At 51.3% G+C, this 18,096-nt stretch overlaps 1 protein-coding gene across 1 annotated transcript in view; it reads left to right on the forward strand.

Moving 5' to 3' along the window:
- The first annotated feature begins 1,139 nt into the window (after nt 1–1,139).
- Nucleotides 1,140–18,096, forward strand: part of Tmem132b (transmembrane protein 132B) — a 268,775-nt gene continuing 251,818 nt past the window's right edge. The window contains exon 1 of the mRNA XM_029476908.2: nt 1,140–1,393. Within this exon, the coding sequence (XP_029332768.1) occupies nt 1,333–1,393 (61 nt within the window). The 5' untranslated portion in view covers nt 1,140–1,332. The remainder of the gene's footprint in view (nt 1,394–18,096) is intronic.

Genomic DNA, 18,096 nt, shown 5'->3' on the forward strand with positions numbered 1-18,096 from the left:
GTATATAGCCCTGGCTGTCCTGGAACTCACTTTGTAGACCAGGCTGGCCTCGAACTCAGAAATCCCCCTGCCTCTGCCTCCTGAGTGCTGAGATTAAAGGGGTGTGCCACCACTCCAGGCTTCTGACCCATTTTTCTACGCCAAGCCAGGACATCAGAAACTGGTGGCAGGTTGAGCAGAACCCAGACTCTAATTCAGGTGTTTAGACACCACAGCCTCTGTTTGGCTTTGCAGCCTGGTGAAGGGAACTTCCAGGGCCTCTCAGAGAAGCACCTGGGAGCTTCCCTCTTTCAACCTGTCGCCTGGACTAGGCTGTGCATTCAAAGGGACTGTAGTTTCTTGGTCCCTGTAAGCTGGGACTCTCTTCCCACGCCTGGCTGAAGCCTGGCCCACTCCTTAGCACAGAAAGAGCGCTCTGATCTGCCTGAGGCTGGTAGATACTCTTGCGGGCCCTCAGGCCACACCACATCTATCACGTGCCCTAGTCTGCGCTCAGCAATAATCTATCCCTCACAGATGCCTCCTCTGCGGGCCTCTCCGGTAGCTTGCTTGTCATCTCAACCCCGGGGACGCCCAGCGTTGCGCTCCCTCCCAACACTCCCTGGGAACCCGCTCCGCACTCTAAACGCTCTCTCTGTCCCTGCCCGACTACCTATTCGGGTCTCCACAGGCCTTGGCGGCCCTGTGCTCTCCCCTGGGAGTGAGTGACACATCCTGACGCTTAACCGCTGGGTGGCCGCCTGGTGTCTTGGCCCGGGGGAGGGGGGCACTGGGGGGGGAGGAAGGACACCTCCCTGCCTCCTCTTTCTCTATTCTTTAACATCTCTGGGTATGTTCCTCCTTTCTCTTCCTCTCTTCCCTATTCCTCTTCTTCCCCCCTTCCCTTCCTCCTTTCATCTCCTTCCTTCCCTAACTCCATCCTCCTCCCTCTTCTTCTAGCCCCATTCCTCCTCCTCCTTTCCCTCCTCCTTCCTCCTCCCTTCCCCTTCTCCCTCCTCCTCCTTTCCTGTCCTCCTCCCTCCTCCTCCCTCCTGGCTGCTCCCCTCCTCCTCCCTCCTCCCTCCCCTCCTCCCTGCTCGGCTCGCTCACTCTCGCGCTGGCTGGAGGGGCGGCCGGCAGCTGGCGCTGGCCGAGGCGGCGGCGGGATGGGACGCGCGCTGGGGCGCAGGAGCCGCGGCGCCGGCGGGGGCCGCGCAACTCCGGCCAAGTGCAGGGCGGGCGCGCGCTGAGCCCGGGCGCCGTCTGCAGCCGGCGGCCGAGCGCGGAGCTGAGAGGTGCGGGAGGCGGCGGCGCAGGAGCGAGCGGAGCCCGGCGCCGGCTCCCGGGAGGACCATGCGGGCCCCGGGCGCGTCGCTCGGGCTGCTGCTGGCGCTGAGCGCGCTCCGCTGCGCAGGTAACGCGGCCGCGTCCCCTCCCCGACCCCGCGCGCAAAGTTGCTGCCTGGGTCCCAAGTCCCGGGCGGCCGCTGCCTCCTGCTCTTGGCGGGTCTGGGGAGCCCCGGGCGGCCCAAACCCCGCGCGCGTCCCCTTTGCCTCCTCTCCAGTCCCAGCTGCCCTTTGCATCCTTTTGGGGCTCCGGGAGCCACAGGCAGGGCTCCCTGAAATTCCCCTCCTTACGCTGCCTGGCACCCGGGCCCCGGGGTCTGCTGGAGATGTAGTGGCCCAGCGTCCGTGGATTGCTGTCCTGTTGTCTGGACACCTGCGGGGCCTGGAGGTCGTCTGGGCTGGCTATGTCTGGCTTGGCTGCAGTCCTTCCCGCGCCTGGTTGCCCCCCTGTTTCCATCCTCCCAAAGCTACTCGTTCCCCCAAGTGGCTCCCGCTGTCTCCCGAAGTAGCTTCCGCAGGCAGCCAGGTGACCCTGCCGCTCACCCTCTGGAAGCGCGGGTCGTCCCAGCACCCTGACCCATACGTGGTCTAGCAGGACCCAGGAGCGTGGTCCGCGCAGGCACCTAGTGATGTCTAACGTGAAGGTGTTCAGAGCCCTTGCCCCGGGATCGGGGAGTCTGGCTCCAGGCTGGCACCTGCGCAGCTGTCGCCTAAACCCCGCGAATGGGGGAAGTCAGAATAGCCAGGTATATGTTGTTTGCAGCTTGGGCTGGAGTTGGCTAGGTTCAGCCACCTCGGTGTTGCTACGTGTTGGTTGTAGAGGAAGCTTATCCTAAAATGACAGTAACCCCCCTCCCCCACCCCAGGCAAGTAGAGACAATCCCAAAGGCTGGAAAGAAGCGACAGTCACGAGCCCTGTTCATGTGCGTATGAGGGCTGTGTTCTCCAGACGTTTAAAGCCCACGTTTTGGGAGCAGGTAGCTTTAGACTGAGAGCATCGCTTCCCATTCCTTAAAAAGAAAAACCGACCGTACAGATACCCAGAACGCGGAAGGAAAAATGCACCCTCAACTTTGCGGCTCCGACTGCCTGGGTGAGGTCGCACTTAGGAGTAAACCTGGATGCCAACTTGTTTGGAAGGATGACTGTGCATAGGCAAAAGTAAATATTGTCTTCCTTCCAGATGACCTCAAATGACCCCAAATATTTACTAAGACTTTCCCCTTGGAGAGATGGTGGCCAGCCTTGGGCTTTGGTTGCACCACTGGAGGATGGCTCTGGTCCTCAAGTGGAGGGCTCTTCCTTGGCGCCGTTAATGAGCAACCTCGAGCTGCTTGCTCTTGGAACTCCCCTGCGGGCTGGAGAGGGCACTGACGGGGGTCCAGGCCATTTCCTCAGAGCGGAAGCTCTGAGACGCGGTTGCCAAAGTGCACAGTCCCTCGGACTTGCAAATTACAGTGTTGTGGCTATTTTCTCTCTCCACGGGGGTCAGCGTTCGCCTGGTTGTGTTCAAAAAGCCATCCTGGGCAACCTTGAAGGAGGAAGCTGCCTGTTTCTTGCCTTGTGCCAGAATGAGTCCCCTCACCCTGTCCAGCCCCACCCAGCTACAGAAGAGCCTGTGCGTGGATGGCTCTGGGAGGCTTGTGGTAGAAGAGAGGATGTGCCACCCCTGGGAACTCATTCCCGGCCCTCCAAGGAGGTGTCAGCGCAGCTCTCGGCTGCATAGCTTGCCATACTTTGGGTCCTCGGTTGCCCATGCCTTCCACCGGTTCCCACCAGGGACATAAAGAGAAACACAGTTTGCTAAGCCTATATTTAGCTCCAAAACAAGGGTGATGTTTCTGAAAGAGCTGCCTACACTTGGTTGGTTGGTTGGTTGGGAGTTAACCAGCTTCATCTAGAACTGGCTGCATTTTCTAGATCGTTTCTGGACCAACCTTAGATTGAGTGACTGAGACCCTGGAAGTGGGGCTTGGAAGAGTTCAGCTGTACGGAGGCGCTCCTATAGCACACGTTCTGTTGCCTGTGCCCTCTTCCTGCGTGGGCAGCTACCCCGGGAAGGAGAGCGGTGGGCGGACTTCTTGGAGCTTCGTGAGGGCTGAAGCATACGGAATTGCACTTGGTTGGAGTCAGCACCAATCCTCCGGCTTAGCGACTAGGGGGCCCCATCATTCAAACCGTGTTTGTTCATGCTGTGGCTTTGGAAGTTAGTGATGCAGAGACAGACCACTGTCCCCTGGGGGAAATTGACAAGCCTTGCTTTGTTGACCCTTGATGCTTTTGTTTGGAGAGGGTGTCTGTGGAATGAGGTAGATAAGGCTCCTCACCTTCCCCCACCCCGAACCCCTCCCTCGCCCCCAGCCTTGCTAGTGACAAGTTTGCAATTGTAGGGACGGCGCTGTTGCCTTGCAAGTCACAGGGCTTAGTCCTGCTTGGCCCCGTGTAGTGGTCTATTTGTTCCTCATTACACCACGTCTTGGGAAGGGGTGGCCCTGTGGTGTGGGGAAAAAATGCTAATTCTGTCGCAGCCTCCAGTGATTTAATGGCACTGGGGACCTTCCCAGAGTAAATCATCTGGCACCCCTCCTACAGCCAATGGCCAGAACAGGGAGATGTGGGGGTTTCCTCAGGAGCTCCGCTTTAGTGACTGGAGCCAACAAAGAGCGGGCGGTTGCCATGATCCGGAGGACAAAAAGGAGTCCCCTTCTTTACTGGCTTGGAGTCTGGGAGGGTGGTTTCAGGCAGTAAACTTCTCAAGGGTTTCCTTCCCAGAGAGCCCCTGGTTCTGGGTAGCTTGTATTCTTCTGCATCTCAGTTTGAAAGTGGGGGATGGAAAGAGTTCGTTTCCCCACAGACCTAGAAGGAGGAAGAGGGGGAAGGGTAGGGAAAGGGGGAGGAGGAGGAGGAGGGGTTTAGGTACCACCCGCAGCTCTTTGGAGAGAGTGGTCCAGAGCATATGGGTGCCTCTGAGCGCAGTCCTGCTGTAGGTCCGAGGTTGAGGCCAGCCAGAGGGTGTGAATTTCTGTCAAACTGGGACTCCTGTCCACTGGCTAAAGCTGTCTTCTCAACCCATTGTCTTGGACTCTCTCTCTCTCTCTCTCTCTCTCTCTCTCTCTCTCTCTCTCTCTCTCTGTGCATGCGCGGGCGTGATACAGGGTATCACTATGTAGCTCTGGCTGTCCTGGAACCTCTATAGACCAGGCTGGGCTTGAATTCATTCAGTAGACCAGAGATCCGCCTGCCTCTGCCTCCCCAGTGCTGGGATTAAAGCCTGGCTTGCCCTAGACCTTACATATGGGGTTTGGTTGGGTAGAGGATTTTCCGCTTAAGGAGTCTCAGGCTATGACAGCGACAGCCCTTTGACATGGCCCAAGTAGGAACCTGAGGGATAAAGACAGAGTCAGAAGGGTGCTAATGCTGGCGGGAAACATCCGACTCTTGGGGCCACGGTCTATGTGGCAGGCTCTGGGAGCATGCTCCCCTGCAGGTGGGCGGGGCCTCTGCTTAAGTCTATCAGCGAGGCTACTTACTGGGAAGGCTAGGCAAATGCCACTTCCTTCTGTATGCCATGGTACGTGCACCCTCCCAAATGATAGTTTAAAAAAAAAAAAGCAGCCGGGCGTGGTGGCGCACGCCTTTAATCCCAGCACTCGGGAGGCAGAGGCAGGCGGATTTCTGAGTTCGAGGCCAGCCTGGGCTACAAAGTGAGTTCCAGGACAGCCAGGGCTATACAGAGAAACCCTGTCTCGAAAAACCAAAAAAAAAAAAAAAAAAAAAAAGCAAGATATTGGCAGGTACACACACCTCTACCCTCTGCCTCTTGTTTGTGGTCCCATTCTCTGCCCTTCCCCCCTTTGTGTGTATGTATATAGAGGTCAAAGGGTAATATCAGGTGTCCTCCTCAACGACACTCTACCTTGCTTTTTGAGACGTCTCAGTGGACCTGGAGTTTACCAATTAGTCTAGGCTATCTGGCCAGTGAGCCCAAGGGATCGTCAAGTCTCTGCCTCCCCAGTGCTGTTGGCTTTTTAGATGGGTGTTGGGGATTGAACTCAGGACTGCATGCTTGCCTGCAAGCACTTTACTGACAGCCACCTCTAGAACCTCTGGTTCTTCCTCTGGAAAGTTATCCCAGAGTCAGTAGTGACATAATAGGCTGGATCTGCTGGTGAGTTATTCCGAGCCTTTTCTAGATGGGGATTCACTAATTTGCAACAATCGGCATATTTTACAGATGAGAAAACTGAGGCCGGAGAGGCACAGAGGTGCGAAGAAGCAGCGTTTGCATCTCAGAATTTCTCTTAACCACTGTGATCTCTATTTGGACATTCGTTTCAGGATAATTTCTTTCTTTTTTAAGTGATGATGTGTGTATAGCCACAGGCTACCGTGGTGTCTATGTGAAGGTCAGAGGACAGCTTGAGAGAGTTGGTTCTCTCCTTCCATTTTTATGTGAGTTCTGGGGATGGAACTCAGGTCCCTTGGCTTGTGTAGCAAGCGCTTTTACCCTCTGAGCCATCTTGCTGTTCTTCATTTTTTTTTGGGGGGGGGCTTTGATACTGGTTTGGACCCAGGAACTTAGGGTTGTGTCTCTTCCTGAGGGGAAACCCGTGTCTCTTACGAGCTATTCTGCTCGGGAGAAACTTGACTTTTCTCAAGTCTGCCTGGTGGGAGATCCTGCTGCCTGGTTACAGAGGAGTCAGGTATCTGGGAAGCCGGAACAGGTGAGGAAGACCTACCTGAGGAGGTGTTGGTCACATTTGGGGATATCTGGCATGGCAGTCTCCCTCCTTCCTTGTATGGAAAAAAAATCCTAGCAAGTGAAGTAAGCCAGATTCAGGGAGATCACGGTCACATATTTTCTCTCATTTGTAGACCTCGGATTTTATATAGGTGCACAGAGTCATATCATACATGTACATGGGATGTGTAACTAACATGGATGCTCCAGGGAATGATGGGGGTGGGGAGAAAGGAGAGGGCGCGTGAATGTGGCCACAGGGCGGGTGCATTTATCCGCAAGTGTCTATGAAAGCCGTTACTATGTTCAGTAAATATATGCCACTTAAAAAGAGAAATTTAAACACAGATGGTGATAAGTGTGGTAGTGTAGACCTTTAATCCCAGCACACAAGAGGCAGAGGCAGGTGGATCTTTGTGAGTTGGTGGTTAGTGAGGTCCACATAGTGAGTTCCGGGTTAGCCAGGGCTAAACAATGAGTCCCTGACTCAGACAACAAAACCCATCAGAGTTGAGGAGCTGGACAGAAGGCTAAATTGGTTATGTTCTTGGCTTTTACGCATGAGACCCGAGTGAGTTAGGACTCATATCAACAAGCCAGGTGTAGTGATTGGTGCATGCTCGTGTCCCAACATTGGGGATATGGAGACAGAAGGATCCATGGGGCTCAGTGGCTGTCCAGCCAGGCACATGTGTGGTGCACAGACATACACCCAGGCCAGACATTCATATATATGGGACTGGAGATTGGCTCAGTGCTTAAGGGTACCTGTTGAAAACAAACCTGGGTTTGATCCACACAGAGGCTCACCACCTCTTTGCGCACCAAGTCTGTATGTAGTGCACAGGTGCATATGTAGGTGAAACACTCATACACACGAAAGGTAAAAAAAACCCAAAACCTCAATAAGCAAATAACAATTTCTTATATTCTGTATATTTTTATCTTTTACTTACCCATATTTTATCTATCTATCTATCTATCTATCTATCTATCTATCCTATCCATCTCCCTACTAATATCTAATCTATCCATCTATCATGTGCGATGCTATGTATGGTGCATGTGTGGAGGTCAGAGGACAATTTGGAGGTTTTTTTCCTTCTACCATGTGAGGCTCTGGGATTGAATTCAAGACCTTAGGCTTTGCAGCAAGTTCTTTTAGCCATCTTGCTGGCATCTATTTATTCTCTCTCTCTCTCTCTCTCTCTCTCTCTCTCTCTCTCTCTCCCCAAGATACTTCCAGTTATTTATTTATTTATATTTGTCCTTTGACAGTTGCAGTCATGTGTTGATAGAGGCAACAGGTCTTTTGTTTGTTTATTTTTGCCTGAGACCCAAATTACCAGGAAGGACTGACTCTTGGAGAAGAGTCACTCACAGGCAGAGTAATGGGGCCCCTTGCATCTCTCTGCAGGATGCCTGCGAGGACCCTTATGCTATGTCCGCTCACTCACGCGCTCGCTCCTCATCCAACAATCATATATTCATCATCACTGGGCACTTGGGATGTGACTGGGGAGAGAGGGACTGCTTCAGTCTCATGGGAGGGGCTGTCAGTCTCAGAATCAAACAGCAAATTGAGGGAGAGATAAATACCCACATAGCGGCACAGGGTAAGGTTGAGGTCACTTGTGTTCCCTCGCCAGTGCTTGATTTTGCATCTCCCACACAAGGCTTGGCGCATGCTCCTTTACCTGGGGGGGAGAGAGAACCCCCATCCTATTTAATTCCCATGCCTTTGGCTCTGCCTTTGGGGTGCTTGAACCAAACCTTTCCCCTGGTGCCAGGCTTCTTGGCTGATGGATGCCCTCTCCCCATGCTCTGTGCCCAAAAATAGTTACATAAAAAAAAATCAATAGGATCTCGTCGGGCTCACCAATGGTTATGACTGAGGGTGATGGCGTGTGAGCCTCACTGGGAGGCCCGGAGTCTCGCAGCTTTAGCCTAATTAACCCACTGGGAACTCACTCTGGTGGCTGGCCCAGTCTCCTGAGCTGGGGAAGGATGGCTTGTGAGCATTGGTCCCTGGAGTCAGCTCTAGGCTCCTGTCCTCCAGCTGGGGGTCCTTGTATGCTGTATGTCATCCTCTGCAGGTACTACTAGGGTTGCTAAGGAGCCAGGTCGCTGGGGGTGGTGGTGGGGATGTTCCGGGACCCTCTGGCCACCTAGGGGTGGCCATCTGACTCACAGACCTATCCTCTTAGTTGCTACCATTTAAAAAATAGTAGGTACTGTCAGTGTAGCAAGTTTGGGAGTTCCCACTGGAAATGGCGAGATCTGAAGTCCAGCAGGGTGGCTCATAGCTGTAATCATAGCATGCAGGGGGCAGAGGCAGGAGGATCACTGCAAATTCAGGCCTAGTCAGGACTACATAGATTCAGGATTGCAAGTGCTACATAGTAAGAGCTTCACACACACACACACACACACACACACACACACATACACACGTGCATGCACACGTGCACGCACATGGGTGTGGACATGCAGTGATTGGGAAGTTCTGAGCAGTGTTCATCTCTATCTCCGGCCAACCATCTTCTTCACAACCTCCCTCCAAACTACCTTACCCCTGGTGCACACCCTTATTAATTCTGACACATTTTTAATTGCACCTTCCTGAGACAAGTGACACCAGGCTGAAATCCCTGACCTAGGTAGGCTATGGCATGAAGGCAGCAGATGGGAAACCATTGGTAACTGGGAACGTGACTTCCTCATAGGAGATTCTGCAGAGGGTGCTGGGAAAAGATAAGGTTTGTCATCTTCAGTGCATTCCAACAGTGGCATTCAAGCCAAGGCCCGAGGAGGTGATCAGGGGAGGCTGGGTAGGGAACATGGAGAAGGAACAGTAGATACGAAACCCCAAGGTGGGAATGTACTTCACGGGGACAAAGAGCAGAAAGGAAGCCAGGGAGGTCTGTCTAAGTGAGGGGAGGCTAAGGGTGGCAGATGAGGGCTGTTGAGATGGCTCAGGGGGCGAGGGGGCTTGCTGCCAGCTGGACACCTGTGTTTGAGCCTTAGCACCCTTACACATTATATGTGTGTGTGTGTGTGTATATATATATATATATATATACACACACACATATATATAATGTGTAAACATATATACATATGCATATATACATACATATGTCTATACATTTATATATAGACATTTGTATAAAGACATAATGTATGTATATGTCTTAGTCAGGGTTTCTATTCCTGCACAAACATCATGACCAAGAAGCAAGTTGGGGAGGAAAGGGTTTATTCAGCTTACACTTCCAAATTGCTGTTCATCACCAGAGGAGGTCAGGAACTCAAGCAGGTCAGGAAGCAGGAGCTGATGCAGAGGCCATGAAATGATTTTACTTACTGGCTTGCTTCCCCTGGCTTGCTCAGCCTGCTCTCTTATAGAAGTAAGACTACCAGCTCAGAGATGGTCCCACCCACAAGGGGCCTTTCCCCTTTGATCACTAATTGAGAAAATGCCTTGCAGCTGGATCTCATGGAGGTACTTCCCCAACTGAAGCTCCTTTCTCTGTGATAACTCCAGCTGTGTCAAGTTGACACACAAAACCAGCCAGTACAATATATATGTACACACACACACACACACACACACACACACACACACTACTGTAAAAATAGACAAATACATGTTAAAAAAAAAAAAAGAATGGGAAATGTGCCAAGGAGGTGACAGGGTTCCAAAGCTCACAAGGCCTTTGGTGATGAGTGAGGTTGGCAGGTGTGAGAAGAATGGAGATAGAAGACCCCAAATGGCAACTGCAATAGTTCAGTCAGATGATGGCTAAGACTGGGAGCTGCAGCTGTGGAGGCCTGGGTGCATTTTGAGATTTGCTGATTAGATTTCTTCAATAAATATTCCCCCCTCTGGGTGGGTTGGAAGAGAGACTCAGTTGGTAAAGGGCTTCTTTGACAAACTTGGGAACCCAGGTTTGATCCCTAGGAGTCACATTAAACCAACAAGCAAGCAAGCAAGCAAGCAGACACAGTGGGTATAGTGGTGAGCACATGTAAGCCCAGCACCGGGGAGGCAGAGTAGGGAGCACCTGTGTGTCTGGTGCTTGCTGTTTTAGAAATCCCCGAGTCACGCGGAGAAGATTGCGTGTGTGAAGCTAAGCTGGCATCTGGAGCGACGGCTCAGGGATTCTGAGTGCTTGCTGCTCTTGCACAGGACCCTAGCCTGACTCCTAGTACTCATGCGTTATGGCTCTCAACTGCCTGTAACTTCAGCTCCAGGGAACTGATGCCCTCTTCTGGCAAACACACACACACACACACACACACACACAAAATTAAAAAAAAAAAAAATCAAGAAGCCAGGAATGCTGGCGCACACCTGCAATCCCAGGGCTCTGGAGGTGGAGACAGAAGGTTCAGGAGTTCAAGGCCATCCTCAGTTACATAGTAAGTTCCAGGCTAGCCTGGGCTACATGAGACCTAGTCAAAAAAAAAAAAAAAAGCAAACCAACAACAAACAAACAAACAAACAAACACAACCATCAAATATAGACCAGCAAGGAGAGTAAAGTCAAGGTGCTTCATGAGATATGACACACACAGTGTTGGCTTTCAATATCCTTGTGATAGTTGATGGGATCCAGGCTCCATTAGTCTCTTACCCCCCCCCCCCCAAAAAAAAAAAAAGCAAACTGGTAAAAGGTACAAGGTTGTCTCTTAAATGGGATCTGCCAGGTTCTACTTGTGGGCGTGATCATTCTGGCATCGCCTGGAGGACTAGCGGATACAGGTTCTCAGGCTGTCCAGTAGCTGTATGCATAAAAGCTGGCGTGCCAAATTCCATTTTTTTCAGCAGTTTTCATCATACTCTAGAGATGTGTAAGGCCATTCACCCCACCTTCTGCTGGCCTCGGCTCTTTACAGATTGCTCATTATCTTCTGTACTCTTCAAACCTAGGCATTTGGGCTGGTGACGAGGCTCAGCAGGTGGGGGTGTTTGCCCCCCAGCCCGATAACCTGAGTTCAACCCTCAGAATCCACAAGGTAGAAGAAGAGAATTGAGCCTCAAAAGTTGTTTTCTGATCTCTTTATTTGTAGCCTAGAATTCACATCCAGCAAGTAAATGATAAATTAAAAAAATTATTTTAAAACAAGTATTAGCACACAGTCATCTCATGGATTGTTTTTGGCCCTCCACTTACTGTTTGTAAATAAAGTTTTATTGGGGCTCAGCCCCCTCTCTTTGTTTATAGGCTGTTTCAGCACCTCAAGAGTCTAGCAGATGTGATAGGGGTAGTACAGGTGGTCTCCCAGTAAGCCACCTACTCTCTGTCCTTATTTAAAGATGCAGCTTTCCTTACATAGTCAAACAGGGCATTCTCTGGGTGTTCGGGGGCCTTTCCACTGTGAAGAACAAGAGACCCTTTCTAATGTCAAAGAAATTATCCAGCTCAGGAGCAGGGACAATGGCTGCTTTGGTGTGTCTTGGTCGAAAAAGAACAACATATTGATCAAAAGTGGCTGTCAATTCAGCAGCCTTTGAAGGCAGGTCTGGTAATTACAGTAGCATTTATGTAACATTTTAAAAATAGTAGCACATGTGTAGGCTAGCTATTTTTCACTCTGCAGGCGCAGCCTGATGGCTCACAGCTCAGAAGACCCCTTATGGGGCTGCTACTGCTGCACAAGCCCTGGTCACAGGGACCCCCCATCCACGCTTCTCTCTCTCTCTCTCTCTCTCTCTCTCCCCGCTTCTCTCTCTCTCTCTCTCTCTCTCTCTCTCTCTCTCTCTCTCTCGACCTCATCTTTGTCTGTTTCTTATCGGATTATTTTAAAGACATGTGTGCCTGTAATATTTGAAATTTTCAATGTTGAGATTTTGCTATACTCCCGGGGATGGCACACCAAATGCAGAAGTATTGACATTCGGGACCCTACAAAAACTGCCAGGTTCTGATCCCTGGACTTGGAAGTGCCTGGTGGAAATGGTTTGAGTGCGGCTGGATCCAGGTGCTTGATACCGTCCCACTCATTTTTCTCTCTTTGTTTTCTAGTTCTCCTTTCATTGTTGCCAACTTAATTCAAACCTAGGTTTGCTTCCCCCCTGATGACAGAGCGGGCCACCATCCGTTCTGGTCTGTCCCGGGATGAAAAAAAGGTCAAATAATCTCTTTTTAAGCCAGCTCAGCATGGCCAGGGCTGCTTTGATCTGGACTAATGTGGACCCTCTTCTGGCCCCAGTCAATATCAGGGGCTGTGTCCAGGGTGTGGGATGCTGTGTCTGATTCATTTGGAAACTAACTTCCCCAGGAAGCAATGGCTGGCTGAGGGGAGGAGAAGGAGGTGGAGGAGGAAGAGGAGGAAGAGGAGGAAGAAGAAGAGGGGAAGAAGGAGGAGGAGGAGGAGAAGGAGGAGAAGGAAGAGGAGGAAGAAAAGGAGGAGGAGGAGGAAGAGGAGGAAGAAGAAGGGGAGGAGGAGGAGGAGAAGGAGGATAAGGGAGAGGAGGAAGAAGAGGAGGAGGAGAAGGAAGAGAAGGAAGAAGAGGAGGAGGAGAAGGAAGAGGAGGAAGAAGAGGAGGAGGAGAAGGAAGAGGAGGAAGAGGAGGAAGAAGAGGAGGAGGAGAAGGAAGAGGAGGAAGAAGAGGAGGAGGAGAAGGAAGAGGAGGAAGAGGAGGAAGAAGAGGAGGAGGGAGAGTTGATTTCATGCTGTTGCTGTCTTCTGGGCCATTGTCTATTAGGAGGTGAATGCACTCTCAGATCCTGGCTGCTATTCTGAATAGACTACTGCACTGTGAGGCACCACATGCCGGTATACCCAGTGTTTGCGCATGGGTTTTGGCTATTTTGTATAGTACATAGAAGTTTGGAAAATGGGGCTGGAGAGCACAGTAGTTATGCCGCTGTTCCAGAGAATCAGAGTGTGGTTACAAGCACCACATTAGGTGGCTCACAAGCACTTGTAACGTCAACTCCAGGGGTTCTTACAGTCTTCTGACTTTCTGGGCATCTATCTGTACACACTCAAATAAACACACACACATATTCACACACACACAGAGCCAACTGACCCTTAAGCTATCATCTCACCAGCTCTATTTTTTTTTTTCTTCATTCACTTTAAACTGTTTCCATTGCAACCAGGAAGGCTGGACAAGTTTCTCAGTCAAGCATGCCAGCTAGCCTTGCTTCACAGTGGCCTTGGCCTCTCCTCCTGACCCCGGCTGTGGCATTCTGTGTTCTATCGTGAGCTAGTCTAGCTGATGCACCCAGCCAGGCCTGAGCTCGCAGTGGACAATATTGTGTGTGGATTTTTATCTACCCAGTTCCTCTTGCCTATTCCCCCTCCCTGAAGACTTTCAGGCGAGGGAGATGTCACCTGCCAAGGATAGCTGACGTTAAGAGTCTCCTTCATGCCCCTTCCCTCCCCCTGCCAATCAAAAGTGCTTCAGAAGTGCTCTGTCTCCTGTACCTGTTTGTGGTTGGAACACGAAATGTCAAAGATGAAAATGTTAATTGGTGTTCTTACCTCAGGCCTATGGGAACATCAGTAGGCGAGTGAATCTCACCGAGGCTCTGCTGGGTGGGTATGTATGTATGTATGTATGTATTTAGAGACAGGACCTCACTATGTCTCCCAGGCTGGCTTTGAACTTGAGATCCTCCTGCCATCTGGCATGATTTGGGTAGATATATTGTTGTTGTTTTTGAGATAAGGTTTCTCTGTGTAACCCTAGCTGTCCTGGAACTTGCTCTGTATACCAGGCTGGATTTGAACTCAGAGACCTGCCTGCCTCTGCCTCCCAAGTGCTGGAGCTAATGGCACACACCACCATTGCCTGGTTGCTTTGGGGGATCTTTAAAAACCTCACAAACAAGTTTAAAAGCTATTCCAGGTTCCCTAAGAATCTCTAGGTTCTATCCTTTCTTATGTTAAAAAATAGCTTAAATGTATAGGTGTTTTGCCTGTGTGTATGTAGGTTCATCATGTGTGTGCAGTACCCATGGGGACCAGAAAGGGGAGGTGTATCCTCTAGAACTGGAGTTAGAGATGGTTGTGAGCCATCAAGAACGTGCTGGGAATAGAGCCCAGGTCTTCGAGGGAGAGCCGCCCATACTCTTAACTGCTGAGCCATCTCTTCAGTCCCCAGTCCCTCCTTTTAGATTTGAGTATCTTTACAGTTCCCAGCCATCTGCAAACACATTGCTGATTCCAGCATGTTCATTTTCAAGGACAGAATTTTGTTGTCATTTCTTTAGGGTCAGTAGAACATCCTCTCAGAATGGGCTCAGATACATACAAAACAGCATGTTTCCTTCATGAGCAACCAATGTGTGCTGTACAGTTTCTGCCCTTTGTACCTGTGTGTGGGTGGGTGTCTCACTCCATCCCTTCGGCCAGCACAATTTAACCAGTAGAAAGAACTGGCTTATAGGGGTGTGTGTGGCTCCAAGACGGGAAGGTATGGCCAGAAGCGTGGTTCTGGGAGGTTGGTCTGGTGGCAGTGGTGTGGCTAGGACTCCTAGACCTTCCTCTGTCTTCATGAAAAGCCTTTTTGTGGCCTAGCCACGACCCCACCTTCCCATACAGAAGGAAGGGCTGTGAATGTATTGGCTGACAGATCTGGAGGTGGGGGAAGGGGCTGGACAACCCGAAGTGACCTTGGCACACCTTGCCTTCGTGTGTGTGTGTGTGTGTGTGTGTGTGTGTGTGTGTGTGACAGTGGGGAGGGAATCCAGGGTGGTAGCACAGCAGCCCTACCCAGACTCCATTTTCTTGAGGATGTGTTGCGTCCGGCTTCTGTGAATCCCTTAAACCACTTCTGCTGACCTTCCTCTGATCTCGATGGGTGGATTCCTAGGAAGAATTTCTTGACTTCAGGAATTGCTAGGAAGTGTGTGTGTGTGTGTGTGTGTGTGTGTAGGTGGGTCCGCCACGGCCCATTGCAGCCCTGCTTCCAGTTTTTCTACTGGACCAAGGGTCCCCTTCATTACAGTCTCTGGACTGACCTGTGGAAGCAGGCTGGGTGGGGCATTTCATCTTCTGTCCCTCACTTCCAGAGCTCAGTCAGTTTGGGAGTGTGGCTGCCCTAGGCTTCAGTGGTCTTGTGGTTTTGGTTCCCAGACAAACCCTCCTTTCTTTCCCCCTGCACTCTTGCTCCCCAGGGCTTCATTCTGAGCTGTTAGTATTCTAAGGTGGCAGCAGCAGCCTTCATCAATGCGAGAAACTCGAATTAGAATATGAATTTCACCTGGGGCCTGGGCGCATTGTTTCTGAGCCTAGTGCACACTGAACAGCAGGCGGTGAGCCGGGTTCTGTCTGGTCTCTCCCGCCTGGCAGGCACCTGGGGGAGGATGGGAGGTTCGGAAGCCACAGCTACCTGCCCGGCTCTCCATGGGTGTTCTAAGACCCGATGCCCTGTGGGAGGGAACATTTGCCACCGGCTGTTCTGGGGTCGGAAAGTGGTTATCTCAGGGCCAGCACAGCCCAGAGGCATCAGGCGGCTGGCCAGCCTAGGGCTTTAATCATTTCTGAGTTATGCTTTAATGTGGAAACCTAGAATTTCTGATTTTCTTACGTGAGGAGGAGCATGCCAGCAGCATTGATTTCATCCCAGAGAGGCTGTTGTCTCGGGGAATGGAGGTGGCTTCCCATGATGCACTCTGCTTCACTCAAGCTGTTAAGTGCATACCTATGCACACCTATGTTTGCACGAACACTTTTTTTTTTTTTTTTTGCTTCATTGTGTGCTAGTTAGTTTTAACTATTAACTTGCTATAACCTGAATCACCTGGGAAAGAGAGTCTCAGCAAGGCTGTGTCTAGATCAGGTTGGCCTGTGCACACTTCTGTGGGCGATTGTCTTAAGAGACCCAGCCCACTGTGGGCAACACTGTTTGCTAGGAAATAGAAGAGGGAAAAGCAAGTTAAAAGTAAGCAAGGGTGTGTTTATTTTCTCTGCTCTTGACTGCGGTGTGGTGTGATTGGCTGCTTAAGTTCCTGCCCTTGACTTTCCCAGAAGATGATGGAGCAAGACCTAGAATCTTAAGACAAGGGAACTCTTTGATGTGGTATTCTCCACCAGTGGAATGAGCCAATTCAAGCCAGATTAGAGTATACAAAGGCAGGTCTATTGGGAAGCAGCGGGTTCACTGGTCCCAAGGAAGGAGGCCAGGGGAGTCACCACAGGGAGGGAGACAGAGGGGAGGGAGAAGAGAAAGACAGAGTGTGTACACGATGGAAGAGAGAAGGGGAGGGGAGGCCAAAATGTCTGGATTTTAGAAGGAGGAGCTTCTGGGGTAGGAGGGCCTGGAAAATCCAGGGTAGAGGGTGGGGTCTGCCAGGTAGGGACTGACAGATGCTGGGAGAACCTGGAGGCCTGGTCCACTTTGGTATGTTAAGTCTCCACCTCAGCTCTTTGTCCCAGGTCTGAATCCCAACATCCTCTCCTCCCCAAAGATGCTTTGTGGTTAAGGTGTCTTATCACAGCAACAGAAGTGTAATCAGGCCATAGGGTCTTCAGCGGTTTGTCCAGATTGGCCTTGAACTCACTCTGCATCCACAGGGCTGCAGAAGGGAACGCTAGTGCTGTGTGAAGCAGCCATCTGTACAACACAACACCAAGTATTAAAAAGCTGACCCCATAGCCACACAGTGCTAGCTGAGGCTGAGGTTGCCCCCCCCCCCCCCCCCCCGTAGTCCACCATGTTTGAGGGACTTGGATGTTATGAAGTTGTGAAGCCCTTGGGAGCTCCCTACTTTGAGGTGAAGTTGAGATGGTGCTTTGGGGGGGGTCCCCTTCTGTAGCTCTGGGGTTGTGGATGGATCTTACATGGAGCCTGCTCAGCTTTGTGTCTGGAGTTCTAGGACTGGAGCCTCTCTGACTCCACATTGATCTCCGTCCCTAGGTTCAAGGGATCCTCTTTCTAAATTAACCCCAGCTGGGGAGAGGGGCTCTATAGCTGGATTCCCTTCGTGCAAATGTTTGCAAAATAGAGTAGATTATGTTTGCACGTGCACTCGTGTGTGTATACACACACACACATACACAAACACACACACACACACACACACACACACACACACACACGGGAGTGGGCTGTGGAGAAGGGCATGCAGAGGTGACTGCTTCTGTTAGGGAAGGGGGGCCAGTGACTGGTGGAGAGTTTGGGGAGTCGGTGACAGGGGAAGCAGGCTGAACATGGTGGAGGCCAGGGTGCCTGCAGGCACAGAGGGATTGCAGGGCATCTTTGTCCCAATCCTGGAGAGCCTGGAGCAGAGGGGGCAGGCAGTTCCAGGAATGGTACTCTGCCCAGGGGGGGGGGGTAGAGCCCCTTTCTGTCCTTTTGTGCTGGGAGGCCCAAGGCAAGGTGGATGCTCCAGGGTCTGACAGCAGGGCATGACTCAGGGCATGGGGGTGGAGAGGGGATCTATTCCATTCTCAATGTGCCCCTTCCTTCCCTATGAGCACCCTGTGGTCATGATTGGAATCTTGGAGACACTCCATCCTTGTCTCTGGAACTCTGCAGACATTGACCCGTAGCAGAGTCTGGGCCATCCAGCAGGCTGCTCTGTGGATTTGGTCTTTGTATCCTGGATGCAAATGGTGTTGATTTTATGAAAACAAAACAAAACACAATCGCTGGTTCTATAAGAATACAGTGTCTCCCAGTACAGAAAGCAAAGCTGGCTCCCAATAATGCTCTGTGGGTGACAGTTGTTACCTCCAGGTGTGCTTGTGTGGAAGTCACACAAGCTTGTGTGGAAGTCATCCTAGCTGCTTTCTTATCTGCTCATTCATTCATTCATTCATTTCACTCTCACTCACCTTGTTTTGATTAGTCTTCAGAGAAAGGAGTCCTGAATCATTTTCTGGGCCAGGGTAGGGGTGGGGGCTGTCCCCAGGGATGTGTGGTCACTGTGGTTGGGTGCTCGTGGAGGTAGAGGGTGTGTGGCCTCAGGCTGTGATTCTGGCCTTTCCAAGCTGGAGATTACCTGCACCACAGCACCTCTCAGAAGCTGCCAGGACACCCCAGCTTGTCACTGTGACGGGGCA

The sequence above is a fragment of the Mus caroli genome, unplaced genomic scaffold, assembly GCF_978045245.1.
Source record: "Mus caroli unplaced genomic scaffold, Mus_caroli_1 scaffold_4, whole genome shotgun sequence".
In the NCBI taxonomy this organism is placed as follows: Eukaryota; Metazoa; Chordata; class Mammalia; order Rodentia; family Muridae; genus Mus; species Mus caroli.